Source organism: Toxorhynchites rutilus, chromosome 2, assembly GCF_029784135.1.
Source record: "Toxorhynchites rutilus septentrionalis strain SRP chromosome 2, ASM2978413v1, whole genome shotgun sequence".
Taxonomy (NCBI): domain Eukaryota; kingdom Metazoa; phylum Arthropoda; class Insecta; order Diptera; family Culicidae; genus Toxorhynchites; species Toxorhynchites rutilus.
Genome location: NC_073745.1, coordinates 189,331,322 through 189,358,554, shown reverse-complemented (window position 1 = coordinate 189,358,554; position 27,233 = coordinate 189,331,322). Strand labels below are relative to the sequence as shown.

The 27,233-nt window shown below is 36.4% G+C and overlaps 3 protein-coding genes, 1 long non-coding RNA gene and 1 other non-coding gene across 10 annotated transcripts in view; 3 read left to right on the top strand and 2 right to left on the bottom strand.

Annotated features, from left to right (window-relative positions):
- The window catches only part of LOC129771638 (helicase domino), a 79,577-nt gene extending 57,260 nt beyond the window's left edge, over positions 1 to 22,317 (bottom strand). For all 3 annotated transcript variants that reach the window (XM_055775499.1, XM_055775500.1, XM_055775501.1), the window contains exons 1-8: positions 22,134 to 22,317; positions 21,530 to 21,639; positions 20,806 to 21,473; positions 12,680 to 12,854; positions 12,465 to 12,606; positions 10,236 to 11,254; positions 10,028 to 10,174; positions 9,132 to 9,967 (exon numbers count right to left, since the gene is read on the bottom strand). In XM_055775499.1, the coding sequence (XP_055631474.1) occupies positions 9,132 to 9,967; positions 10,028 to 10,174; positions 10,236 to 11,254; positions 12,465 to 12,606; positions 12,680 to 12,854; positions 20,806 to 21,473; positions 21,530 to 21,628 (3,086 nt within the window). In that variant the 5' untranslated portion in view covers positions 21,629 to 21,639; positions 22,134 to 22,317. The remainder of the gene's footprint in view (positions 1 to 9,131; positions 9,968 to 10,027; positions 10,175 to 10,235; positions 11,255 to 12,464; positions 12,607 to 12,679; positions 12,855 to 20,805; positions 21,474 to 21,529; positions 21,640 to 22,133) is intronic.
- Positions 95 to 480, top strand: LOC129771649 (uncharacterized). Its single transcript, XR_008742437.1, has 2 exons — positions 95 to 291; positions 356 to 480. It is a non-coding gene; the product is annotated as an uncharacterized LOC129771649 (long non-coding RNA).
- LOC129771641 (uncharacterized) lies at positions 1,514 to 2,958 on the top strand. 3 transcript variants are annotated; one of them, XM_055775508.1, is made up of 3 exons: positions 1,514 to 1,716; positions 2,035 to 2,240; positions 2,298 to 2,958. In XM_055775508.1, the coding sequence occupies exons 2-3, from the start codon at positions 2,121 to 2,123 to the stop codon at positions 2,649 to 2,651; spliced, it is 474 nt and encodes a 157-aa protein (XP_055631483.1). In that variant the 5' UTR covers positions 1,514 to 1,716; positions 2,035 to 2,120; the 3' UTR covers positions 2,652 to 2,958. The 3 variants fall into 3 exon arrangements, with proteins under 3 accessions (XP_055631483.1, XP_055631481.1, XP_055631482.1); XM_055775506.1 differs by having other exon boundaries at positions 1,515 to 1,716; positions 2,087 to 2,240; XM_055775507.1 differs by having other exon boundaries at positions 1,515 to 2,240.
- Positions 4,779 to 5,973, top strand: LOC129771643 (uncharacterized). 2 transcript variants are annotated; one of them, XM_055775512.1, is made up of 3 exons: positions 4,779 to 4,899; positions 5,270 to 5,423; positions 5,481 to 5,973. In XM_055775512.1, the coding sequence occupies exons 2-3, from the start codon at positions 5,304 to 5,306 to the stop codon at positions 5,832 to 5,834; spliced, it is 474 nt and encodes a 157-aa protein (XP_055631487.1). In that variant the 5' UTR covers positions 4,779 to 4,899; positions 5,270 to 5,303; the 3' UTR covers positions 5,835 to 5,973. The 2 variants fall into 2 exon arrangements, with proteins under 2 accessions (XP_055631487.1, XP_055631488.1); XM_055775513.1 differs by having other exon boundaries at positions 4,787 to 4,960; positions 5,222 to 5,423.
- LOC129772429 (small nucleolar RNA Me28S-Am2589) lies at positions 8,976 to 9,082 on the bottom strand. Its single transcript, XR_008742624.1, has one exon. It is a non-coding gene; the product is annotated as a small nucleolar RNA Me28S-Am2589 (small nucleolar RNA).
- Positions 22,318 to 27,233: the final 4,916 nt, after the last annotated feature.

The following is a 27,233-nucleotide window of genomic DNA, read 5'->3' as shown; positions in this document are numbered from 1 at the left end:
ATTTGTTCTGTTATCGTTTTCTGTGTATTGTTGAACTTTACATTATTTAATGTTGCGATGTTTGATGCCATTTTTTATATATTTCATGGTATATTTACAATAACCCGTTTGATGATAATAATTTTCTTGAATCATGCTTTATACTATATTTGATTGTTTTGTTTTTTTTCGTTGATAACTTTATTAATATATTTTTTCTTGCGTTTTTTTGAGTATTTGCGAGCCTCCAAGGCGAATCTCCTGTCCATAGTTGGACCTACTGGATTCCCTATAGTACTGATGAAATATGTCGTGAGTATTTATTCCAGAGTAATATGATTTGCAAATTTTTAACATTATTATTCATTTCTCACAGATGAGATACCAAAACGAAGCAGTTACTGAAGCAGATCATGCAAGCGAATCCATGAGAGCAGAGAGCATTTCCGGAGATTTTTTTAAATATGTTAATTGAAGTCCAATAAATTATTTTCATTTTAATTTTTGTTCGAAAAATTAATTTAATATTTTTTAAATAAATTTGATAGTTTTAAAATTATTTTTTAATATGTGTTTGATTCTGCTTCATTGCAGGTATTCACGCGTGTCCAAAGTCCACTTTTGTGTTTTCTTTGTTCTGTTTTATATGCATAGTGTTATAATTGTTAATATGACAAAATTATCTGTGCGAATGGTCGTTACATCAATCTTAGGCACTCCATTGAGTATCTCCAAATCAGCATTTTCCAATGCTAGATGTTAGGGAACTTTATAGTTTAAAGATTTATACTTATGGCTATTATAAACACAATGCTTTTCGAGCTCCAACTTTAAAGTATTTTTTGGAAAACATAATTGACCGATTTGCCCATCGCACAGAACAAATAATTTCACTACTGAAACACTAGAAGAAATTTAATCAAAAAAATAATTTGTCCCCGAAATCAACACTGTAATATTTGAGAAACATCCTATCATATTCCATTGCGCGCCTAAACGTATGCAATGTTGTATTGAATTTATATACAACATATATAAATTACGCACGACTATGAAAAATAGCTCAAATTTAGAAAAAGACTCAGAAATGCTTGAAATTCGAGCACTAATCAACCCCCATTTTGCAGTTTTGAATAAAAGTTTTGGGTCACCGTGTAGGTGCACAACTAGTCAATTTACTCACAAGACGCCACTGCATTCAAGACGTGTTTTTTCGGCGTAATATTCTCAACTAAGGACTGCTAATAAAAATAACGCGAGCAATACCTACGTTAAGGAGGCAAAAGTTCCACTAGGATCTACATTTCAACTATTAACTACTATTTTTTCAAAGATGCGAAAGTTTTCATTGGAAGCCATAAGAAAACCATAAGAGGTAAGAATATGAATTACTGAACCAATCAGTATGTGGAAGCTAAAGCAAACAGTTACATCTCTAAAAGATTGCGCTGACGTAGACAATGTTACGAAGGGAGTGATGATTGATTCATTGATTGTACATCTTCGCCGGTTTGACATACTAAAGCTAACCAGAACAACAAACAATTGGTCCAAGCAAAGAATCGCGGCTCTTCAAAATAACACTTATTGAACACCTTATGGTTACTAGTTCGCAACTGTTATTTTACACTAGAAATATTCACCAAGAGAAACGTCTCTTTGGCTCTTCCATTTCATAGATTCCTTCTTGGTCGACAATGCTTTATTCCGAGCGATAAGGTTGAATGCCATTTTGAGGTAATTCTTCCGAAAACTGTGCAAGCATTTTGCAACACACCCACAAAAATGGATTCACTAGGTTCGGCAGTTTCCATAAAGATGATTCTTGCTGTGTTCATTTCAATTTTCCATTGAAGAAGATGAATTCTACCATACTCAATAAAGCTGCAAGAAATTATATTTAAAGCTTGAAACTAGTTAATAATTAACTTAATTTACATACCATCACCAGAATCACAACAAAATCATCTTGCACATGACATAACATACAATGTCATGGTGACGAAAACACAATGAAGACCCGATTTCATTTCCTAATTACTAATTCGATCTAAGCAAGCTTTTTGTTTGTGCAATACGTTTCCTCACTGAGGTTTATACTTTGAAGATTGAAGCAAGTATAAATCCCATCACCATTCAATATGCAGCGAGCGGCATTCACGTCCAAGATTCCCACCGGGTCGTTAGTCCCAAAACGCTCTTTGGCCAACCGGGAACCCGGAGTGCATGGAGAATCGAATGGAAAACGCTCCGTCATCAAGGTAACAAAAATTATTTCTGAGTGTGTTGTATGATACTAACAAAACTCTTTTTTGCAGCCAATTTTAAAGCCAAACCAGATGCAGCAGTGGAACGAGCGAATGATTGAAGATGAAACGCCTCCACCTCTGGTTCCCAGTGAAGTAATTCTCGTTGATGATGACGAGGATTTGTTCGACTGGGAGCCATTGGATGCAACGGAGATGGAGATGGCGGTGTTCCAGAGAATGAAGATTGAGAGAGATCTTCGGAAGGCGCAAGCAGAGAATATCAAACTGCGGCAGGAAAATCAACGACTGAAAGCAACAAAAGGGGTAAGTTTTCTCAATCGTTGTCGTTTTGAATCCTTACTATTAATGATAGGCGAGATAGCGGAATCAATTTTATGTTATGGTTTTTGGTTATTGTTGTGAGTTGTTATTGTAGTCTTTATTTTTGTTCGTTTGTTGCATTCAGTTTTAATATATTTCTGTATTTTGTTGTGGTTTTTTATTCAGATTTCTGTATTGTGGTTTTAGATTTTTCCTTTGTTGATTTTGATTGATTAGTTGTAGTGATGTTTTTTTTTTTGTAGCCTCTGCTTTTATTATGTATTTTACTTAGAGTTCTACATTGTGGTTTTAGTTGATTTATTTTCGTTTTTGTTTTCATTGTAGTTTTTTTTTTATTATTTGTTCTGTTATCGTTTTCTGTGTATTGTTGAACTTTACATTATTTAATGTTGCGATGTTTGATGCCATTTTTTATATATTTCATGGTATATTTACAATAACCCGTTTGATGATAATAATTTTCTTGAATCATGCTTTATACTATATTTGATTGTTTTGTTTTTTTTTCGTTGATAACTTTATTAATATATTTTTTCTTGCGTTTTTTTGAGTATTTGCGAGCCTCCAAGGCGAATCTCCTGTCCATAGTTGGACCTACTGGATTCCCTATAGTACTGATGAAATATGATGTGAGTATTTATTCCAGAGTAATATGATTTGCAAATTTTTAACATTATTATTCATTTCTCACAGATGAGATACCAGAACGAAGCAGTTACTGAAGCAGATCATGCAAGCGAATCCATGAGAGCAGAGAGCATTTCCGGAGATTTTTTTAAATATGTTAATTGAAGTCCAATAAATTATTTTCATTTTAATTTTTGTTCGAAAAATTAATTTAATATTTTTAAAATAAATTTGATAGTTTTAAAATTATTTTTTAATATGTGTTTGATTCTGCTTCATTGCAGGTATTCACGCGTGTCCAAAGTCCACTTTCGTGTTTTCTTTGTTCTGTTTTATATGCATAGTGGTATAATTGTTAATATGACAAAATTATCTGTGCGAATGGTCGTTACATCAATCTTAGGCACTCCATTGAGTATCTCCAAATCAGCATTTTCCAATGCTAGATGTGAGGGAACTTTATAGTTTAAAGATTTATACTTATGGCTATTATAAACACAATGCTTCTCGAGCTCCAACTATAAAGTATTTTTGGCAAACATAATTGACCGATTTGCCCATCGCACAGAACAAATAATTTCACTACTGAAACACTAGAAGAAATTTAATCAAAAAAATAATTTGTCCCCGAAATCAACACTGTAATATTTGAGAAACATCCTATCATATTCCATTGCGCGCCTAAACGTATGCAATGTTGTATTGAATTTATATACAACATATATAAATTACGCACGACTATGAAAAATAGCTCAAATTTAGAATAAGACTCAGAAATGCTTGAAATTCGAGCACTAATCAACCCCCATTTTGCAGTTTTGAATAAAAGTTTTGGGTCACCGTGTAGGTGCACAACTAGTCAATTTACTCACAAGACGCCACTGCATTCAAGACGTTTTTTTTCGGCGTAATATTCTCAACTAAGGACTGCTAATAAAAATAACGCGAGCAATACCTACGTTAAGGAGGCAAAAGTTCCACTAGGATCTACATTTCAACTATTAACTACTATTTTTTCAAAGATACGAAAGTTTTCATTGGAAGCCATAAGAAAACCATAAGAAATAAGAATATGAATTACTGAACCAATCAGTATGTGGAAGCTAAAGCAAACAATTACATCTCTAAAAGATTGCGCTGGCGTAGACAATGTTACGAAGGGAGTGATGATTGATTCATTGATTGTAATTGCGAACCAACCACGTCTTATAGTGAACGGGTTTCTTCAGCATGGTATGTTCCCAGAAGCATGGAAGAAGACGGGGGTGATTCCTATACCAAAACTACCGAAATCAACGAAGCCAGATCGATAGACATATTGCCGCTTTACAAAAAGGTTTTGGAGACGATTGTAAACAGTCGTTAACGTATGTGGAACGTATCGGAACACTATCGGAAGAGCAATTCGGTTTCCGGATTGAACACCAGAGCACGCGCGACATAATCATCATGTCGCGAATTAACATCTTCGCCGGTTTGACGTACAAAAGCTAACCAGAACAACAAACAATTGGTCCAAGCAAAGAATCGCGGCTCTTCAAAATAACACTTATTGAACACCTTATGGTTACTAGTTCTCAACTGTTATTTTACACTAGAAATATTCACCAAGAGAAACGTCTCTTTGGCTCTTCCATTTCATAGATTCCTTCTTGGTCGACAATGCTTTATTCCGAGCGATAAGGTTGAATGCCATTTTGAGGTAATTCTTCCGAAAACTGTGCAAGCATTTTGCAACACACCCACAAAAATGGATTCACTAGGTTCGGCAGTTTCCATAAAGATGATTCTTGCTGTGTTCATTTCAATTTTCCATTGAAGATGATGAATTCTACCATACTCAATAAAGCTGCAAGAAATTATATTTAAAGCTTGAAACTAGTTAATAATTAACTTAATTTACATACCATCACCAGAATCACAACAAAATCATCTTGCACATGACATAACATACAATGTCATGGTGACGAAAAAACAATGAAGACCCGATTTCATTTCCTAATTACTAATTCGATCTAAGCAAGCTTTTTGTTTGTGCAATACGTTTTCTCACTGAGGTTTATACTTTGAAGATTGAAGCAAGTATAAATCCCATCACCATTCAATATGCAGCGAGCGGCATTCACGTCCAAGATTCCCACCGGGTCGTTAGTCCCAAAACGCTCTTTGGCCAACCGGGAACCCGGAGTGCATGGAGAATCGAATGGAAAACGCTCCGTCATCAAGGTAACAAAAATTATTTCTGAGTGTGTTGTATGATACTAACAAAACTCTTTTTTGCAGCCAATTTTAAAGCCAAACCAGATGCAGCAGTGGAACGAGCGAATGATTGAAGATGAAACGCCTCCACCTCTGGTTCCCAGTGAAGTAATTCTCGTTGATGATGACGAGGATTTGTTCGACTGGGAGCCATTGGATGCAACGGAGATGGAGATGGCGGTGTTCCAGAGAATGAAGTTTGAGAGAGATCTTCGGAAGGCGCAAGCAGAGAATATCAAACTGCGGCAGGAAAATCAACGACTGAAAGCGACAAAAGGGGTAAGTTTTCTCAATCGTTGTCGTTTTGAATCCTTACTATTAATGATAGGCGAGATAGCGGAATCAATTTTATGTTATGGTTTTTGGTTATTGTTGTGAGTTGTTATTGTAGTCTTTATTTTTGTTCGTTTGTTGCATTCAGTTTTAATATATTTCTGTATTTTGTTGTGGTTTTTTATTCAGATTTCTGTATTGTGGTTTTAGATTTTTCCTTTGTTGATTTTGATTGATTAGTTGTAGTGATGTTTTTTTGTAGCCTCTGCTTTTATTATGTTTTTTACTTAGAGTTCTACATTGTGGTTTTAGTTGATTTATTTTCGTTTTTGTTTTCATTGTAGTTTTTTTATTATTTGTTCTGTTATCGTTTTCTGTGTATTGTTGAACTTTACATTAATTAATGTTGCGATGTTTGATGCCATTTTTTATATATTTCATGGTATATTTACAATAACCCGTTTGATGATAATAATTTTCTTGAATCATGCTTTATACTATATTTGATTGTTTTGTTTTTCTGTTCATAACTTTATTAATATATTTTATCTTGCGTTTTTTTTGAGTATTTGCGAGCCTCCAAGGCGAATCTCCTGTCCATAGTTGGACCTACTGGATTCCCTATAGTACTGATGAAATATGTCGTGAGTATTTATTCCAGAGTAATATGATTTGCAAATTTTTAACATTATTATTCATTTCTCACAGATGAGATACCAAAACGAAGCAGTTACTGAAGCAGATCATGTAAGCGAATCCATGAGAGCAGAGAGCATTTCCGGAGTTTTTTTTAAATATGTTAATTGAAGTCCAATAAATTATTTTCATTTTAATTTTTGTTCGAAAAATTAATTTAATATTTTTAAAATAAATTTGATAGTTTTAAAATTATTCTTTCAATATGTATTTGATTCTGCTTCATTGCAGGTATTCACGCCTGTCCATTTCAAAGCAATCACTGTTCTAGGGTCTATCGTTTGGTGCAAAGTGTCCAAAGTCCACTGTCGTGTTTTCTTTGTTCTGTTTTATGTGCATAGTGGTATAATTGTTAATATGACAAAATTATCTATGCGAATGATCGTTACATCAATCTTAGACACTCCATTGAGTATCTTCTAATCAGCATTTTCCAATGTTAGATGTGAGGGAACTAGTTTAAAGACTATATTTGAAAACAAATCGATCAATCTGTGATTATGGAATTCACAAAAACTAACTAAACGATCGAAACAAGTCACTAAAAAAACCGAACACACCCCTAAATTCACACAAGCTTTCGCTCTCCAGCAAAAAATTATTAAAAAATCGATTTTTATTTCGGGTATTACTATAGAAAGCATCAAACTTTTTAAAAAATCTCTTTAGTGGAATGTTTTGATGTTTTGAGGACCGATAGTATGCGTGGTTTTATTGAATCGCCTGAAGATTTTTCAATTCATGATTTTTATTGTTCTCGCGAGAACAATACACAAGCTGGCTATATGCCGAAGTTTTCGTATCCGTATTGCCAATGAACGTGATGTACCTTTGTTCTTGACATACACTGCTGTAGTAAACAGAAACATAAGGAAAACTTAAAATAGCAATAACGTTTATTCTTCGCACTGCAACACAGCGTATATTCGACCGCTCTCTATCAACTCTTCGCTATTTCTATCTCGAAACTATATTGTCCCGTTAGATCCTGTGACAATCTATTTTGAGCAGACACTACACGACTCAAAACTCAAAAAAAAATCCCTGATATTCCCTGATTTTCCAGTAATTTTTCAGAAAAAAATCCAGATGGATACCAGCAATCAAATTTTCTATTAGTTCTGTACTTATAGTTTTTAAAACATTTTCTCAGCTTAAATGATGAAATTTTCGAAGGTCTGTCGGATCAATTTCACGAGACTGCAAAACCTTCTTTTCTTCAACTTTCCTTGTCTGCTAGATAAAGAGAACGAGAATTTCGAGATCGACATTTGTATTGATCTCCATCATCATAAACTTGTCGCATAGCACAACCTTTTCAGTGTCACAGTCAAAAGCTTCTCGAATCGTTTTCCAGCCAATTTTTGTTCGGAATCAATGTCGGAAACCAGTAACATCCTTTCGCATACCAGACGAAACTGCAGGATTTATCTATCATAAAATGTTGACGAGTTTTTTGTATCCATCCATCATTTGTCGCACCATGTGAAATATTGTGGATTGCACCTAAATTCAAAAGTTTTTCTTTTCCATTTTGAAAGTCCAGACTTCCCTACTCATCTTCATCTCAAAATCTGACATTCAGATCTATTTGCAACCTCTTTATAGACTTGTTCAAAGACTCGTCGAAACAAACGATAATGACGACTTGAAAATTGGCTATGAAAATTGCCAAAAATCCATATTTTCGATTCAGTTAACAGTTGGGAAAGAATGCCAGAAAAATGTATCCGCTTACGCATACATATCTGCCAACTGCCAGCAGAAACAGCGCGAATGTAGAAGCCTTCTGAAGGACTAACTTCACCTACTGACAAAACCAAACTACATACTGAAAAACCTACAGTCCAATAATTTTTTTTTCGCATCATTGTCTTCTGATTACTGCAGTAATCAAAATTATAATCGTCGGAATTGCATTTTTTCCAGATTGGTGACGAAATTTCCTGATATTCTCTGACATTTTATGAATTCTCTGATATTCCCTGATTTTCAAGGGTTTCCAGGTAGTCGACACCCTGATTAAACATACACGAACACTCTTCACCTAACGGTATGTAAACCTACGTCTTAGCGTTTTTCATGGAACATTATCGGTGTTGTCACCGGAACCATCACACACAAAAACTCGGTTAAAGCAATTTTCTTCGACAAAAAAAACCCCAGGACAAAACGAGAATCGAATCCGAACCCCCCGGCATGATAGGTGGGACGCTCACCTCTCCGCAACAGAAGCACCTTGACATTTTACAATTATTCAATTGTTTGTCTAAAAATTATATAATTTTCCTTGTTGTGATAAATGCGTAGAAATACTTCCAATCAATTGATGCAAACATCTTTGCGATATATCAAAAAAATCTTTCAATATTTCTTACATGTTCAGTTTTTAGATTTTCATTTCACATCCCACATATTCCTGTTAGACGTGATCTTACGTCAAAAATTCGTATCTTATCTTCTTCTAGAAGAAACAAATATTCAAATACGGGGTTTAAGCAAAATAAGAGCCATTTTAGATCTAGATCTTTTTCATTGAATTGCTGATAATATTACATCAGACAAATGCCTCGATTGTCATCTGGAAAATAATCCTGAGTTTCTAAAACAGATTCTCAAAATTAATCAGATACTGTGTAAGTGTTCATCATTTATAAAAAAAATTACAAGATAAAAAAAAACCATTAGGAAATTAATAATACTCACTGTTCGGTTTGGAAATTTAACAGTAACTGCCAGCGCTGTGACTTGAAGTTCTTTATATTCTGTGCCTCATCCAGAATGAGATACTTCCACTTTTTTCGCCTGAAACTTTGATGGTCCTGTATCACTAGCTTGTACGATGTTATACACACATGGAATGCATTCACTTTCGTCCATCCTGTCCGTTTCAGTTTTCGCTCTTTTTGGGAGCCATAGTATGTGAGAATTTTGAAACCTGGACACCACTTCTTGAATTCCATTTCCCAGTTGAGCATTACAGAAGATGGAACAATAATTAGGTGCGGTCCCCAGTTAGCCTTCATGCAAGCCAAGTGCGCTAGCAACGAAATGGTTTGAATTGTTTTTCCCAAGCCCATCTCGTCCGCTAGGATCCCATTCAGTTTACGGTCGTGCATAGTCACTAACCAATCGAGCCCTATATGCTGGTACTCTCGTAGAGTGTGCTTCAATAAGAACGGGATTGGCGTGACAACACTGGTCGAAGAAAGCGTATTTCCCTTCGGTTGGATACTTTCAGCAATGGCAGCCGCATCATTAAGCATCTCGTCCTTCTCACTCTGGCTTTTTTTAGCCATCTCATCGTCCAAAAGAAGCTTGAGGCCGATATCCTCTCCCTCATTTAGGTCCTGTTGTTCCACATTTTCATCCGATGACGACGAGTTTTGCTCTTCCTCTGAGTTCTGCTCAGAACTCGACAGTTTGGACTCGTCCTCGACGTCACTTTGACTGTCATCTGAATCCACTTCCATTTTTTCTTCAGTTTTGGGCGGATGTCCATATTTTTTCATAAGTTCTTCGATACTCATTTCATTTTCCGCCTGTTTTACCAAAAACAAAATTATTAGAACATATAATTTTTTGTCACAAATAGAACTCACATTCAACTCGTCGATCTCTTTACGATGATCGTTGTCCTTTTCCTGTTTTTCCTGTTCCATAATGGTATCCTCATCGTCGGTGCTGTCTTCATCAGCTGTGAAATCTTTATCATTTTCCTCGCTCTCCTTCCCACTATCTCCATGCTCCTGAAAATAATAGCATTAGAATTGTCATAATACTCCCCAAACTTCACCCAGTATTCCTTACCGATAGCAAAATCTTGTCTCTATTCTCGAGATAATCTTTAGGGAGATTTTTGAGGAAGTCATCAAGATCCATTTCTGACTCCCGCTGCAAAGCCGCCACCTCTTCATTCGTTCCCGTGGCTTCTGCTTCAGCCTTGGCGATGGTTTCTTCGTCGTCGTCAGAATTCTCGGTATCTGGATGAAATTCCTCGTCGGAAACATTTTTCGGGAGCGGTGAAGATATTCGGCTGGAGTTTAGACTGTTTGCTTTGCTCGTATTACGATCTGCCAACGCTGGAGTTTTGTTCATACCCTCCACCAATTGTTGGGAATATTTCTCTGTTTGATCTACAATGAAGCTAAGTTGTTGATCGAGAGCTTTCTTGCGTTTTTCATCCAGTTTGGTTTGTTGTTTGTACTCAACCAACTTTTCGACATTCCCCCAAAAAATTTTGATCTCTTTCGCAACAAAAGCCGCAATTCGTTTGAGCTGAAGTTCTTGTGCTTTTTCAGCTCGCTGAGCGGCCATCGCTTTATCCTGGAAATGTTTTTGGACCATTCGAGCGCACTTCTTCGCCGCAGCTTTCTTCCATTTGCGCTCCTGAGCAAAATCAGCTGCCAGCCATACCATCTCCTCCAAAAGATAATCCCAATGTGCCTTTGGCCGCTGGGGCTCTTGCGCTTTGGGAAGTCGCTTTTCGCTCCATAAACCTTCTTTCTGGAGTTCCTGTATCCTTTGCATCACATACACCTCCTGTTTGGCTCGATTCGTGTATATATCCTGGCCATTGCCACCACTACTACTCGCGGTATTGGATGGTGCTTCACCGTTTTGCTGATGGCTCGATGTTCCATTGTTCCCACAAGCGGAAGTGGAATTACTGTTCGTCCCAGATGTACTGGTAGAATCCAGTTCCAGGACAGGAATTCGAATGGTAGAGGAAGCCGTGGCTGTTGTGGGTATGCCTAGGACTTGCTTCTTCCGTTCGACAATTGTGGTTGCCCCGATACCGATTGGATCGGGTATAATCGGAGTGCCACCTTAGGAAATAAATACGAAACAAAAATTAATTGCAATTTTCGAGACGGACACAAACATACATATATTCGAAAATTACCAACTCTAACCTTGCGAAACTAATATTCTAATACTAAGCTAACTAGAATAATGGGAAATTGGAACGAAAAGTTGTTTTTTGTTCGCGATTACAAGTAATCTTCATGTCTATTATAACTCAAACAAAAAACACATAAAATAAATTGTAGTGGAAATGAAATCAAATATTTGATCTCATGCAACAAAAGATGACACGAGTTGATTTTGATTCGTTTACAATTTTGTCTGTTTAATTTAAATTAATCACATGGATATCGTGGTACGGTGTTATCAACCAAGGTCCACAAGTGTTGCTAACATGAAGAAAATATCAAGGCATAATACAGTACAATATAATTTTTTTTCATGATATAATGAATGCACAACGAAAATTAAAGCGATTTATAAGAACTCAATGAGCGCCATTCGCTTACAACATTCACCATGGAAAGCGTATTTATTATGGAACACAAAATGTACCTAATCGGAAAAGCTAATAAAAACTCGAAATAAAACCATAAAAGCAAAACATTTCTTCATTTTTTTGTTTGTTTGTGGAACGGTGCGAACCTGGCACCAGAGGTACAGAGGAGCTTCCTACCACAGATGCTACGCTAATCTGGCCAAAGACCATCCCGTGACGACCCCCCTGAGGTCTTCCGGGTATATGACCTACAAATATACGAAGGGAAGAAAGACAGAAGCCAGAGAGAAAATAGAATAAAACATGGGAAAAAAACGCAAAGGCGTATCTCAAGTAACCAAATCGAGCGATGATTCTTCACAGATGATCGTGAAGACATCGTGTAAAATCATCGTAATCCGTGTCGGGAAACTCATTGAGTTAGGGTTTATCTTGTAAGCTATCCTTCAATTCCGGAGCAAAAAATTTAATTCGAACGAATAAGCCAATCATGAGAATAGAGCTGATGGTGATGAGATGATATTTACAGGATTAACAAATGGATACGATCAATGAAATTTCTCGATTTTGAATGTAGTTGTATGCAAACAAAGAGGTGTGTATATGCAGTTATTGTACGGTGACTGTAATATTTTCACAATCAAACCAAACAATTTTGGAAATTTACAGAATTGAAAACCAAAATCAAAAAATACAAAACAACAAATGAATAAATGTTAAGAGGAAATTACCCTGTTGACTCAGTTGAGCCACTGCGGCCGGTAGTTGCGTCGATACGGCTACAGGAGTCGCACCAACGCCTGGAATCTTGATTTCAGCTCCTTGTGGCAAACTTGTTGAATTGGTTGTAAGTGACAGCGATCGATTCGATTGCTGAAATTGAAAAAAAACGCATGAATCAAAGGAAACTTTAGGCGTAACATAACCTTGATTCAAATAAGTGTACCTGTTGTTTTAATATCTCCCCTGCTTCCTCCAGATTTGACGATAATGGTTCTAGCTTATATGTGCGCATAAAGTTTAAAAATGCTGGAGTATGTGGCTTCTTCCTCCATACAGGATAGTCCATCATAGTACCGCACGATTGAAGAAAAAAAAGTTCTGCTACATGTTCGGAGTACCTGAAAGTACCGAAAAATATATATAAAAAGAATAAAGATTAAAAATATGTTTCATTTTCTCTACGGTTTACATAATATAGTGTATGTAAAATGTGCTTTGATCAGACAAATGCCTCGGAAGTCATCCGACGAAAAGTAATTCAAATTCAGAATGAATTTGAAAAACTTTCAGAAGTTTGTATAATGTCATCATGGAAGCATAGTATGTTGAATTCGTCATGTCGTTTGTTGAAAGAAGTTCAAATGAATAAAATATTGTCTATAACCAATTCTTCATTGTTTTTTATTTAGATTTCAGAGACTCTGCATATCTCGTATCACAATTTGATAAGATTAACAATCATTGCCATCAATCAAACTGAAGGCTTTATTTAAAATCATTTGAGTCAAATTTGTACTGATTTGTTCGAAAACTTGTTGCCATTTTGAAGATAATTTTGTTATGCTTCTCCCACAGAAATCCTTGTATTGCGACCGATTACGAAAATCGTTCTTATCGTGCTTTTCGTGCCAGCTAACAATACAGTCATACTTCGATATAAGGCAACCTCGATATAAAGCAACTCCTATGTAACGTAACTTTTTAAGATGTCTTTAAATTAAAAATAAACAGTACAGAAATAGTTTTTGGAGAATAAATTATCTCGAAAAAAATGTTTCTAGGAAGTTTTCAAACAAGAAAATACCGTAAAATGGAATAGCATGAGGTAGCTTTTCTCAATGTTTTGTGAAAACTGCCCTGAAACGGAAAGAAATAAAGCTCACACTTTTTTGAACATTTGCACTTATTAAAATAAATGTTTCACGTCCAGTTTCCATTTTGGATCTCAATCTAACGGAATTATTCAATAAAGTTAAATTAATTTAGTTCTGGAAACTTCCGATGCATATCGATGCATGGTTGAATTTATATTCAATGGACATTTCACAAACGTAAACAGTGACGACGATCGGCGAATTTAGCTGATTGAAACATTTCAGGAAATATGTTTATCGATTCGTGTTACTTTTACTTGAATTTATTAAAAAAATTAAAAAAATAATGTTTAATAAAAAGGAACTTGTGAAAAACAATGTACGGATTGTTTTGCATCACAATTTACAACAATTTCCCGTATGCAATACGCATGCATCCAACCTAATATGTTTGGGCGGTCTGTCACTTGGTATTATTATGGCATTTTTTTTAACTTCAACGTTATTTTAAACATGTTCCAAGAACAAAATTCAGAGGAATTTTCCATTTGGAGATAAAGTAGGTCAAACATAGAAACTATAAAATAAACATTGATACTAGAGATGAAACAAATATCCGGGCGTATACCGGATATTGGATAAAAATCAACAATTTCTCACAACACAAATAGCGTACTGGTTAACTAGCATAGCATGGCAAAATAATTTATCCATGATTAAAAATAAGGTTTAGTTACTGAAATGTCAGATTTTTTTTTAAACTAAATTGATATTTACTCATAACATTATTTGATGAACAGTACTCAAAATTACCCAGTGGTAAATTGTGATGAACGTCAAGGATATCAACTTCAGAGAACAGTCTCCGCGTAATACTACCGCATGGAGCTGAATAATAAACTCTAGCAATGCCCTCGATTGACTGCTTAGAATTCAATGACCACCAAATGTAAGGATCGTGATTGAGATCGATTCAAAATGCCTTCACATTTCGTCGATTTGGTTAAAAAAGGATTTTTTTCCTGTACGCGACGCTAACTATTATTTTCATTTGCCACTTCGTTGAAACAGTCCCAGAAGGTGTGTCGTGAGTTTCGTGTATAAGATTTGAACCAGTTTCGTCTCTTTTATTTCATTTACAAGATATTTTATGTACTCCAATAACATTGCCAGCGAGGCTTTTTACGTTTCAAGAACTCTGACTTGATCCTCGGGTCTAAAACGGTTGCAATTAAGTAACTCTGATGGGGGTCTTCGTAGCCTAATTGGTTGCGTGTCCGCTACTAAGCGAACAATCATGAGCTTATAACTTAGGGCCGTCAACTGACCATCTTTGTGTGTTATTCTAGCTACTACATCCACGCAACAATCATCACATTACGGACTGCTGCATCGGTAATTGGAACTATTAATAACAACGGAAACCTCATAACAACAGTCCCGCTATGTCCAACTGTGAACATTCGAACAAGAGGAATATTCTCACGCCGAAAAAAACGACATATGTTGTGTATCGATAGAATTGGAATACTCTTACGCCTAAATGACTACTGTGTAATAGATAAGTGTAAGTGATGTATCGATAGGATAGGAATACTCTTACGCCTAAAAATGGCTAATGTGTAATACACATCATAAGAAAAATATACACGATAAATTCAGCTTTGTTACAACTGAACTGCTAAATGAGCCTAATAAAATAAATAGGTGGGATAAAAAAAGTAACTCTGATCTGCTCTTAAGTAGTTGAAACCTTACCAGAAGAAAACCCTGTTGATTCCTTGTAGAATACTGGATACTCTATTAAAGGATATCGATTCGAAACGGAACATTTATTCATAGTTCATTATTTTTATGTAAAAATGTGTTTATTTCTTCTGAAATATAATCCTTTATTCGCTTCATGCAAACATGCAGTGTCTTCAAGTTTCGCATTCGCAAATAAAAAGCCGTTATCGGGCACATCATGGGTAAAATTTTCTATAATTCTTCTCGAGAGCATACTTGAGAAATACATCCAAATCATTGAAATACGTTTGAATATGTTGAATTATAAAGATAAAGGCATGCATTATTAGAGCCATTGATATCTAATTTTAGAATATCCTAAATTCCCACTCATCACTGTTGTTCTATTTATGACTATATTCGTCGATATTTAAAACAATGTTATGCAGAAACTCTATCCTAGACCAGCAGGCGGGCGCCTAGAAATACCTACGCGGGCGACGGGTAGACTGCGTATGGCCTTCCCTGCTGTATATAATCGAGGGGGAAAAAGAAATTGTTTCAATCGTTTTTATGCATATATTTTTCGTTTCTTGAATATAAAGATTTTTTTTTGTTTATCCCTTTAAAGTCATAACATACTTTTCCTATATAGAAAAAACCGAATTCATTCGGGAAGTGGTAGAGGATGACATTTGATTAAAAAAATCCTTTTGTGCATATTTTCGAATTTCAACAATGACAGAGTTGTAGAACTTTTTGTTTGTTTCGGACTCCGTTGCCTCAAACTGGCGCTAAACTAAAAAGTACGCTACAGATCGTCTTCCGTTACTTCCATTATAAAGAAAAGAAAATTTAGTACAAGATATGATGATATGATATGATTAGATGAAACATTTAAATTAGTGGATTTAAATAATATTTTGGAAGTAAATAACTTTAAAGTTATTAATTTTTAATTTGTATTGTTATATTTATCCTTAAAATTCATATTGAGCTTGATTGTTTCTATCAATTGAATTAAATCTTGCTCTACAATTTGTTATTTTCGCTGCAATTTCGATATAGACAATTCATGGTGAAAATCAAGCCAAATCTTCAAAAATCACGAAAATCACGAATTTTGACCCCACTCTACATATAAAAGCCATCTCAACTTCACCTTAACGTTGAAAGGTAATATTTTTTTCGTGACATAAGTCATATTTGAAATATATATAAAAAAATTAAACTGTATATAATCGAGTCCAAAATTATATATAATCGAATCACATATAATCGAGTCTAAAATTATATATAATTGAATCACATATAATCGAGTCCAAAATTATATATAATCGAATCACATATAATCAAGTCCAAAATTATATATAATCGAATCACATATAATCGAGTCCAAAATTATATATGATCGAATCACATATAATCGAGTCCGACCTGTACTACATTTGCTGTAAATGTGCAATAACATTTGCAAGCCTCGAATCACTGGTGTGTTTGATGATGCTTCTAAATTTAGAATGCATAGTATCACTCAATTACATTTTCGATCTGCCGCCACTTATGTTCTATCAAATCTTTTGATCTTAAAATTGTGTTCATCGTGTCGTTGCTAAGCCGATTTCGAAGCTTGTTCTTGTTTTGTTTATATTCAGAAGAAAGTCGCTCAACGTATGTCGAGGAGTGTTGCATAGTGAGATCGTTAGAAATAACAGCCTTGAGCGTCGGATTATTAAAATTAAATCCTTTTCTCATTTGCTTGATCAGCTCCACGATAAAACTGCAACAAATATCCTTAAAAATTATCTGCCTTTGCCATCCATTGTTTTTATAGTTTATCCTGCTGCCTTTCCAGCATAGGGATCATTGCTGTTTTTAAATGTTCTTCAAATTCAGTAGAATGGATATTGAAACGGTTGTGTTCCATTCACCAGAATTCTATTCATCCGAAACACGTTTACCCGAAGTACATTTACATGAATGTAACGCATACCCGAATGACATTCACCCGAATGTAACAAATACCCGAACGCAACATATACCCGAAGGGACATTTACCCGATTAAACATTTACCCGAATGCGACATTTACCCGAATGGGATGTGTACCCGAATGAAGAAGGAAAAATTCCGACAAATCAGTTTATGAGTTTTGTCGAATCTGCTGTTAGAAAGTTACGAAGTAAACTGAGAAATTGTAATGAGGACTGTTGAAGACTTCGCTGTCATTTTTAGAAATTAGTGTAGGCACAATTAACATGCTGTCTTCTTTCCTTTCCGTATTGCTCTTTAAGTTTAAGAAAAATATTGTTTGAATGGAAATGAAAGTATGAGACAAATATGATCTTTATATAACATTGATCAGAATCAAATATACAAATAGAAATACAAATATAGTAAAATTTGTGTATTATTTGAATATATCTTTCTTTTGGGTAAGTGTCGCTTTCGGGTAGTTGTTACATTCGGGTAATTGTTACATTCGTGTAATTGTTACATTAGGGTAACTGTCGCATTAGGGTACATTTTACATTCGGGTAAATGTTACATTCGGGTAATTGTTGCATTCGGGTAAATGTTACATTCGGGTAGCTGTCGCTTTCGGATATTTGTTACATTCGGGTAACTGTCATTCGGGTGAGTGGGTCTCGGGTAAATGTGACACAATCACTGAAACAACGTAGATATTAGTGAGATTAGTTAGATAAAAATCTTTCATCTATTCAAGGTAGCATCGTGAATTTACATTTTTCAGTCTGGAACAAAAAATTCAATTTGTTGACTTTTGTAACTGTGACAAAAATCAGACTGCTTGCAAAATACCTACTGTCCTCAAAGTAGGTATTTTGCAAGCAGTCTGATTTTTGTCACAGTTACACTGCAATCTATTTCATATGTACCATCCATTTCAACATTCAGTACCATTCAAAATTTGAAAAATCTGTTGAAATATAGTACTCAAGCCTCAATTCACTCATCTGTTTCATGATTGTTATACACACTCGTGCTAAGCTTTGAATGCATTAATTATTAAAAGAAGAGGAATTAGATACGTTCGGCATATTCTGCAAACGGGTTTGCTATATGTTGGGAAAGGAAACTGCAAGTAACTTTTTTATATATGGAAAAGAAGTCGAAATTAGCAAGCAAGAGAATGGAAATTCGATACTCCGACGCCGATTCTTGATTTTGGCGCCAGTTCTAGAAAACAAAATTTCGCCTCCAATTGATGTAAACATCAGGTTCAGTGATCCTATGTGCAGCTGGCTACAGTTCATCCCCTCAGTAGCTGCCACTAGTTCTGTCTCTGGCAGCAATTGTAGAGATGTAAATCATAGAAGAAGCGATCCGAATGTTGACATTATGTTTAAAAATAATATTAGGTGGTATTTGATGAGATAAAAAATCGATGTATACAAATCCGCAAAAAGTTTTTCTAAGATCTAAAAGATCAAAAGCAAAAAAAAACGATTTTCTCAAGTACAAAAGATCGATCCAAAAAATCGAAAATCAGAATGAAAAAGATCGATCTTCTAAGAATCGATCCGAGATCGCCCAATCCATATTACATGTTTTATCGTGCCTCTGACGTAATCTCGCAAAGTGACGCAAGCGCCAAAGGAGAGAATTTTCAGGTGATTGTCTTTCCCTGCCTATTTAGCTCTGGACGGTCCAACAGTGGTACTGCACGTGCATCAGCAGTAAAGTGTACAACTCAAAAGGGAATCTACTAGCGACAGCATATGACCTCATTCGTGTGGAAAACTGAACTATAGCTACCAGTAACCAACGAAATTGCAGAAAAAAGTACGGGTTTTCGGAAGCGAGCAACACTTAAATTTTTACTTCCGTTGATGAAGCTAAAGTGTTAAGCGCCTTTTAAGTGATACCACATGACAATTTAAGAATATTCCCGATAATCCGGAGAAGCTGTTCAATTATCTGATTGATTTGGACGAAGACGCTTTCGAAAATCTAGTGTCAACAAATGATATTGACTTTGTCATCGTGCCCCCAAGCGATGGAGACAGCGATGTGGACGCTAGAGATAGTGACTCGGAGGACGGCCCTTCCGGTTTTGGCAAACAAGTGAATGTCGAGAGCATCATTGAACGAGGCCAATCACAAGAATGCTCCTCAAGCAGCAGCAAGATGCGGAGAGTCAGACACTGAAAAAATAAATGAACATAAATTCGGATGAGTGACATAAATCCAGCAAGGATCGCAGATCAAGCCTAAACACTCGAAGTCATATGAAGTTTGACGGAATAAATCATTTCATTAAATTTCGATGTACGACGTATATTTACTTGAAGTGTGATGTGGGTTTGCACCCTTCGGAATGCTTTTTCCGGTACCATACTCAGCGATACTAAATCCGATACACTGCCGTTCTACGTTCTGTTATACTGTACAGTAAAACCTGTTTTTGTGCGGTGTATGAAAAGAAGCATGTTCGACGAAGTTATCGTTCATTTAGTTTTTTTCGATGATTTTTGTGCATTTCAGTGCGAAAAAAGCATATTTGCGTCTCAATTATCCGCTTCTGAAATCATTCCCCTCCTCTCATCAAACGCTCTAAGTTTTTCTAAGTTTTTGTATGACATGATTTCTAACAGCAACACGTTTCGACATGCAACTAAAAGCACAAAACAGCCACGCGCAACCAAAAAGACAAAGTGTCCCATCGCAAAGCAGGGAAACAAAAAGAAATTGAACGGTGAATGGCGTGGATTTGAGTTATTTCCTTGGGGGAAACTTTTTTTATGCGGTCCCTATCTACCGCACAAAAAAAGTTTTTTTTTCAAAATCTGTGCCGAACACGATTTTTTGAAGCTGCTGGTGAAGTTCTGCACGGTTTTTTAAAGCTGCTGGTGAAGTTTTGCACGATTTTTTTATGCGGTCCCTATCCTCCGCACAAAAACAGGTTTGCCTGTACTATGTTCTATGCAATCCCTATGAACCGTGGGACAATTATACGTAGAACGGCAGTACTCGAAAGTGCTAATAAACCATGAAAATGGTTGAAGTTGAATTTTATGAAATAAAACCGTTTTGTTCGATATTCAAATGATTTCCATTTTTGATATCGGCTCAGCGTATGGAATTTCATACGTCAGATATCTCAACTTCCAAAGAACTCCAAATCAAAATATTGCGTTTCCCCCCCGTTTCAGGACAAACCTAGATGGACTAGAAAGTTTCATGCCATTTGGATCAAGTTCTTGTACACCTGGGCAATAATGGGTTAACGCGGTTTTTACGAGGTACGTATCCCCAGCGTAAAAAAAAACCTGGGTGTAGCGCATTTTCACCGAATCAATTGCAAAAATTGTCTTCAAGAAGCTAGTATGCCTTTCAACTAAAATCGATTCTTTTTTCAAAATTGTACGAATAATTAAATCCAACAACTGTTTTAGACAGAAATCAGTTCGATTTTTCGAAATGTCGGTCCATCGTCCTCAGTTTTTTTTTAAAAAATTAAGTCACTTCAAAAACATTTTTTTAAAATTCTACATTCTACTTACTTTTCTTTAATACAACGTAATCTCATATATTTGTGTTCCAGGATCAGTTTCTTCAAGGCGGATATATCATGTTCCACTTCAATGATAGGGTTTTCAAGTTTAATTCGCTTCCGGGCGGTTGGTGAAACGGGAACCGTTCCAATAGTTCCACCTGCCCCAACTACTCTGGCACCTGTTACTCCACCACTTGCTGTCTGCACGTATAAGTTCCCCAGACTTGCATTAATGTTACTTGCACTCGTGTTACCACTATAAGCTCCAACCGTACTAACGGGTAGTTTCGGAACTACAACACCACTTGCACTACTACTTCCGCTTGCGTTAATTGCGGTATTTTGCGTTCGTACTCCACTAGCCACTGGGACACCGATGGCAGGTATATTCTTCGATTCATTGTTCACATTGCTCACGACACTAACCAGAGTGCTGTTTCCGTTATTTGCTGACACTCCTAACTGCTGCTGATTGCAGCCGGTGAGGGAAACGGCGTTTACAACGCTTGCTGGAACCAAATTTACTGTATTAGGAAAATGTTGCTGTTGTTGAACTGGCTTGTTCAAAAGTCTTTCAGTGCTCTGCATTTGATGAAGATGCTGAAACTGCTGCTGTCTCTCATCGGCAGGCATACGGGACATTGGTGATGAAGGAAGTACAGGCCCAACGGGCAGCTGGAGGGCAGCATAAGGTGAGTAAACATATGACATGATTATTACGCAAAACTTACATGGCCTGTACTGTTGATGGTTGATGTTCTGCGGTCAGTCCCAGCAGGAAGGGCTAGGTTGCGACCACTTTGCCCTCCCGCTGAATCACCCTCATTCATTTTTTAATCATCTGCAGAGAAAAATACGTGGATAAAAATATTCCGATTAGAAGAATGATAGAAATCATCACAGTATCCTATATATCAAAAAGTCATCAGACAAATGCCTCGATTGTAATCTTGTGATATATTACGACTCAAGAATAGAACCGTAAAATATTCATTCGAAATGTGTAAGAAATTATCATCAATTTAACCCAATGCAACGATCGCTTTTATTCCTCAATATGCTCATATATTTTGAAAGACATGTCAAAAATGAGTTACTGTCCCCTTCTATTTACTCAAACATTTGATAAAAAAAAATCGCCGGCTAATCATATAAACATGTAACACATCCGGATAAAAAATGTCTCACATGAAATGAATACTTTTCAAAAGCATCTCAATCTACAAAATACATCCAGTTGAGCAACACTGAGCCACAAACGACCAAGCGACAGCCATCTTGAATTTCGCACAATGGGACTCGCCCAGAAATCACTCAGCAAAAAAGAAAAATTACCTCAACTAGCAAACGAATTGGATCCTAGCGTTGAATACAAATGATTCATTACACACTCGCGGAACTACTTTTCTAAACCACGACCGGGTAGCGATTAGATTTTACCACGGTTTACGACTCTAAATCGTAACTTTTAACGCAACGAGAAAAATGCTTGTTTCTTCTTGACTGCCGGAAAAGAGAATGAAGGCTTGTGAGAGCGAAAACAACTAACCCAAGGTGAAGCCAACTAAACGAAAAAATATTTCCGGTTGAAACGCCAAGTTTGGGGCGAAAAGTTGCTGTCAAATAAGACGTTTTGCGATACGAGCAGAGATGTCAGTTATGAAGAAATGTTTTCATTTGGTAGATATTTGTCTTATAGCGAATTCGTTTTTGTTCAGTTCCAACCTAACTGCTGTTAAAACGTTTTTTTATTGACTCAGTTTCAACCTAAATTCTTACTAGGTTGCATTCGCACTGAGATGTTTCACGGGTTCACACTCGGGTTCACAAATCCAACTATAATGAACTGTAGAGTTCCGAGTATTGTTTTGGAAAACCTAAAGATAAAGAATATGAAAATGGAAAACCTGCTGCTTTTGCTTTTGTATTATTGGAATCGTAATCAAATTCGGATTCTGATTTTGAAGAGTATTAAGCATTAAGCTTCGTGTGCTTTCATTGAAAGGCGAAAATAATTATGGATGTTCTAGTGGGATAAACACGATTTTTATATATTTTTTTTTTTATATGATGGCCCTCCACTTACCCCGTACATGGAAATTTATATGTTTGGGCAAATTTATCTAAAAAGATAATTTTAAATTAATTTCTTTGAAAGCTAATGTCCTTGCATTGTCTTTGATTCCCATGTACGTCCATCAAAACCTTTTTTTTTTTTTTTTTTTTTTTTTGCTGCATCATCATATTTTTACATTTCAACAAAACAGTTCAAACGCAAACACAACCACTTATTTACAAAGCCACATTAGTTCTGACAAATGTCACACAATTCCGTTTGAACTCATTCACACTAGCTTCTTTCATTTGTACCGGTAGCATATTATAAAGCCTTATCCCTTTGTAGAACAGTGAATTCTGAGTGCTTGCTAGCAGAAACGATGCCGTACGGATGTTATTAGCAGATCTTGTACTATATCGGTAGATGTCCCTTCCTCTTATTATCCTGGACGTCAAGTATGCTGGAGCTAAACCTTTTGCAATTTTGTGTATCAGTAGTAGCGTGAGATACGTCACGCGTTGCTTTACTGAGAGCCATTGGAGTGTTCGAAGCATCAACAGAACGGGAGTCCTTCGATCGCATTGCAGGATTATACGCATGATCTTGTTTTGGATTTTCTGGAGGCGACGCATTTGCTGATCATTGGCGAGATACAAGATTGATGGGCAGAAATCTATGTGCGGTGATATCAGGGCTTTGTACAAGTGAATCAAACTCCACTGCGATAAATCTTTCTTTAGTCGACAGAGAACTCCAAACTTCTTCGCAATCTTTTTCACTGTGTGGTCAATATGGCTTTTGAAGCTTAGTTTATCATCTATTATAACACCTAAGTATTTAATTTCACAAACACGTTCTAACAAACGATTATCAATCGTCACATTCACACTTTCACTATACACTGACTTATTGCTAATTAACATGTATTTTGTTTTGTCAATGTTCAGCTTCAATTTCTTAAATTTCAGCCATTTGGCCAAGTTTGAAAGATCACAGTTCAATTTTTCAGTAGCAGCAATAGCATTGTCGGAAGAAATGTATATCACAGTATCGTCGGCAAATAGATTTATATCACAGTGCTTTAGTATTCTCTTTAAGTCGTTAATATATAAAATAAACAAAATAGGACCTAACACACTGCCTTGAGGCACACCAATATTTGTCTCTTTGGTATTGGATATCACAGAATTGTACTTGGTCCTTTGAGTTCGACTGTCAAGGTAGGATACAAACCATTGTAGAACAGTGTCAGTAATACCATGCTTTGTAAGAGTGTTCAGTAGTTTTCTTCTCGATATCGTCTCAAAAGCCCTTTTCAAGTCTAAAAACACCGCAATCACATTTTGCTTCTTCTCGAAGGTCTCCTTCCATTTTACAAGGACTAGGTTTAAAGCACTTTCACAAGAATGTTTCTCACGGTATACAGATTGTTCAGGAACTAGAAGGTCGTTTACTACAATGTATTCCAGCAACTGTTCCTTGACGATTAGCTCCAACACTTTCTCGTACACTGGAAGCATGTTTATCGGGCGATGTTCTTCTGCTTTCACTGTTCCATTCACCTTCTCGAGTCAGGTACATTTCCAGTGGCCAAAGAGTCGTTTATAATATTTAACAGGGGTACTTCAATAGCTTCAAATGCATCTTTCAAGATTCTGGAATTGATTTCATCAGATCCTGATTTTTCCTCCAGCGACCAAACCACCGTTTTGAGTTTTTCAAGAGTGATTGATTGAAACTTCGACAGCTTACTACCAGTGAAATTTTCTGTCAGTTCTAATGGTTCGTCTACCTCATCTATTGAGTCACTGATATCCTCGATGCTACTCACAAAGTATTCGTTGAACTTTTCAGCAATGACCTGCTCATCACTCACTTCTTCTCCATTAAAGTTAATAGCTTGAGGGTGGACTAGCTTAGGTTTGATCATTTTTTTCAAGATCTTCCATAGCTCTTTGGTGTTATGTTTGTTTACTTCTATCGATTGCTGCACGTATTCATGCCTTGTTCTCTTCAGTGTACATGCATATTCGTTCCGGTGGACTTTGTATGTTTGCCAAGCTTGGTCAGAGCGTTGTTGGAGGAATTTTCTATATGTAGCATCTCGTTTTCGCTTCATTCGCTGTAACTCTACGGTGTACCACTTGTTTGTGTTTTTCAATTTAACAAACTTGACAACCACTAGTTGATTAACACATATTTTCATTACTTCAATGAAGCCGCTAGCTTTCTCATGGAAGTTGTTTAAACTCACTACTTCTGACAATTTTTCCCTTAATAAATTCAAAAGGGCAGTACGGCTATAGTTTTTTCAACACTTAATTTTCACGTCAGTTTCATCAACTTTGTCCAAGCTACCGTCAAGAGACACACACAAAGTTTCGTGGTCAGATATCTTAAAATCCGGTACAACACAAACATTGATATCACAGTTCGAGAATATTAGGTCAATTAATGTTTGACTAGTACGGGTTATACGTGTGCATTGTTGGACTAGTTGCATGAGTCCTTGCGCTTCAGCCACAAGCTTTAACTGGGAAGCATCTCGTGAATTGAACCAGTTGATGTTGAAATCGCCAGCAAGTAGTGTGAATTTGGACAGATCAACGATTTCTTCCAACCACGAATCCTCCAAAATTCGCTGAAATATCGAATCGCTTGCTCCCGGTGAATGATATAAGACTCCATAATGACCGGGCTTCATACCATTCAGGATCTCAATCGCCACGATCCAGTTTTTGTCGGCTTGCTCTCTGAAGATTAGTCGATGTCTCAAACTAGAATGGACGTACATCATGACACCACCAGTATGTCTTGAGTCCGAGTAGCAACTTATTATTTTGTATCCATTGATCTGGAAATGATCATCTCCTATGGTTTCAGTGACGTGTGTTTCATTGATCATAACCAGTTTTGGTTTCAGGGTTTCTACAAGAAGACGAACTTCAACGAAATTTGTAGATAATCCACCACAATTTAGATAGATTACTGGATGATAATCTTCCGTAACCATTAGTTGCTATTGGTTTCGTTCAAGCAGCTGTCGTTTTCTAGCAACCAGTTTTTTATAAACAGCACATTCGTTGCTGTATGCAAAATGCTTCGTGCACAAATTTAACTTCCGACTTTTATTCATTCTATCACAGTTGGCGCAGCAAACTGCTTTTGAAATAAAAAATCATGAATGAAAATTTACTTCTACGTATTGAATATGTATTTTATGTATTGTCAAAACATATTAAACGAAAACTGTGTCTGATGATGTTTTTATATTATAATGGTAGAAAAAACAGGAAATGCATCGACAAATCGTTAATTAAGTATCAGGACTACATATTTCAGGTAATCAAACGACATGAAGTAGATATTTTCATTCAAAATTATATAATTTTTCACCGCACTTGGTCCTTCTGATCTGATAGAGAATAATTTATCTCCCAAGCGCTAATATCGCCACCAGACGTCGGTAATTTACATTTGTCATCACAAATATAAACGAATCAGACTATATAATGCACACCAGCTGTTACGGACCCAGTAAAATTGAATGATAGGAGCGCTTCCAGGCGCAATGTAAATTTTGATTTCGTAGCGCATTTGGCGTAATTAAAAGAACAAATTTATTTGTAAACAGATTCAGGCGAGCATATGTTTTGACTCAGCCTGGGTCTGTATGAGATAAGCGCAACAGGCGCAAATAAAAATCAATACCAGCGAAAAGGGACTGTTTCTCTTTCCGTCTTTAGCTTCCAACAAGATAAGCGTGCCAGATGTTTCCATCCGAGCCTTATGAGTTATGTTTAGATAAGACCCAAGCGAGAGCACTGGGCCACCCAAGGGGTGCTAGTTTGATCAAGTGCGGCCCAGATAGGGAGCCAGACAAAAATAAATATTTACTGACGGCAATTAGCCAAGTTAGGTTTGTGCCTTATCGCATGAAATGTGCGAAGGGCCAAAAAAGGAAAAGGCGTGTAAACCACAGCGTTTATTTAGATTCCCATGTGGGAGTCAAAACCTAATTGCTAACCGCATGGTCTCGCGCCTTACCGCGTGAGAGCGAAGGGCCGAAGACCAAATAGGACGCTGAACGAATGCGTTTAAGCGATAAGCGGCATTTATGACGCACGCAAATTAGAGCATATGTTTGTTTGGGACCCTACGCGGTGGCGTAGTGGAGGAAGAGAAAACAGAAATTTCCACGCTGGTAGATTAGATTAGGACCGCACGAAATAGGCGGGTAAATTATTATCACGATGTTTGTTGACATCCTAATTATGAACAAGGGCGTACACGCCAATAAGCTAGAACAACTTAGGGAAAAATAATCAGGCATATGTTTTACGACAGGCGTAAACATGCGCAAAGCGCACTAATTT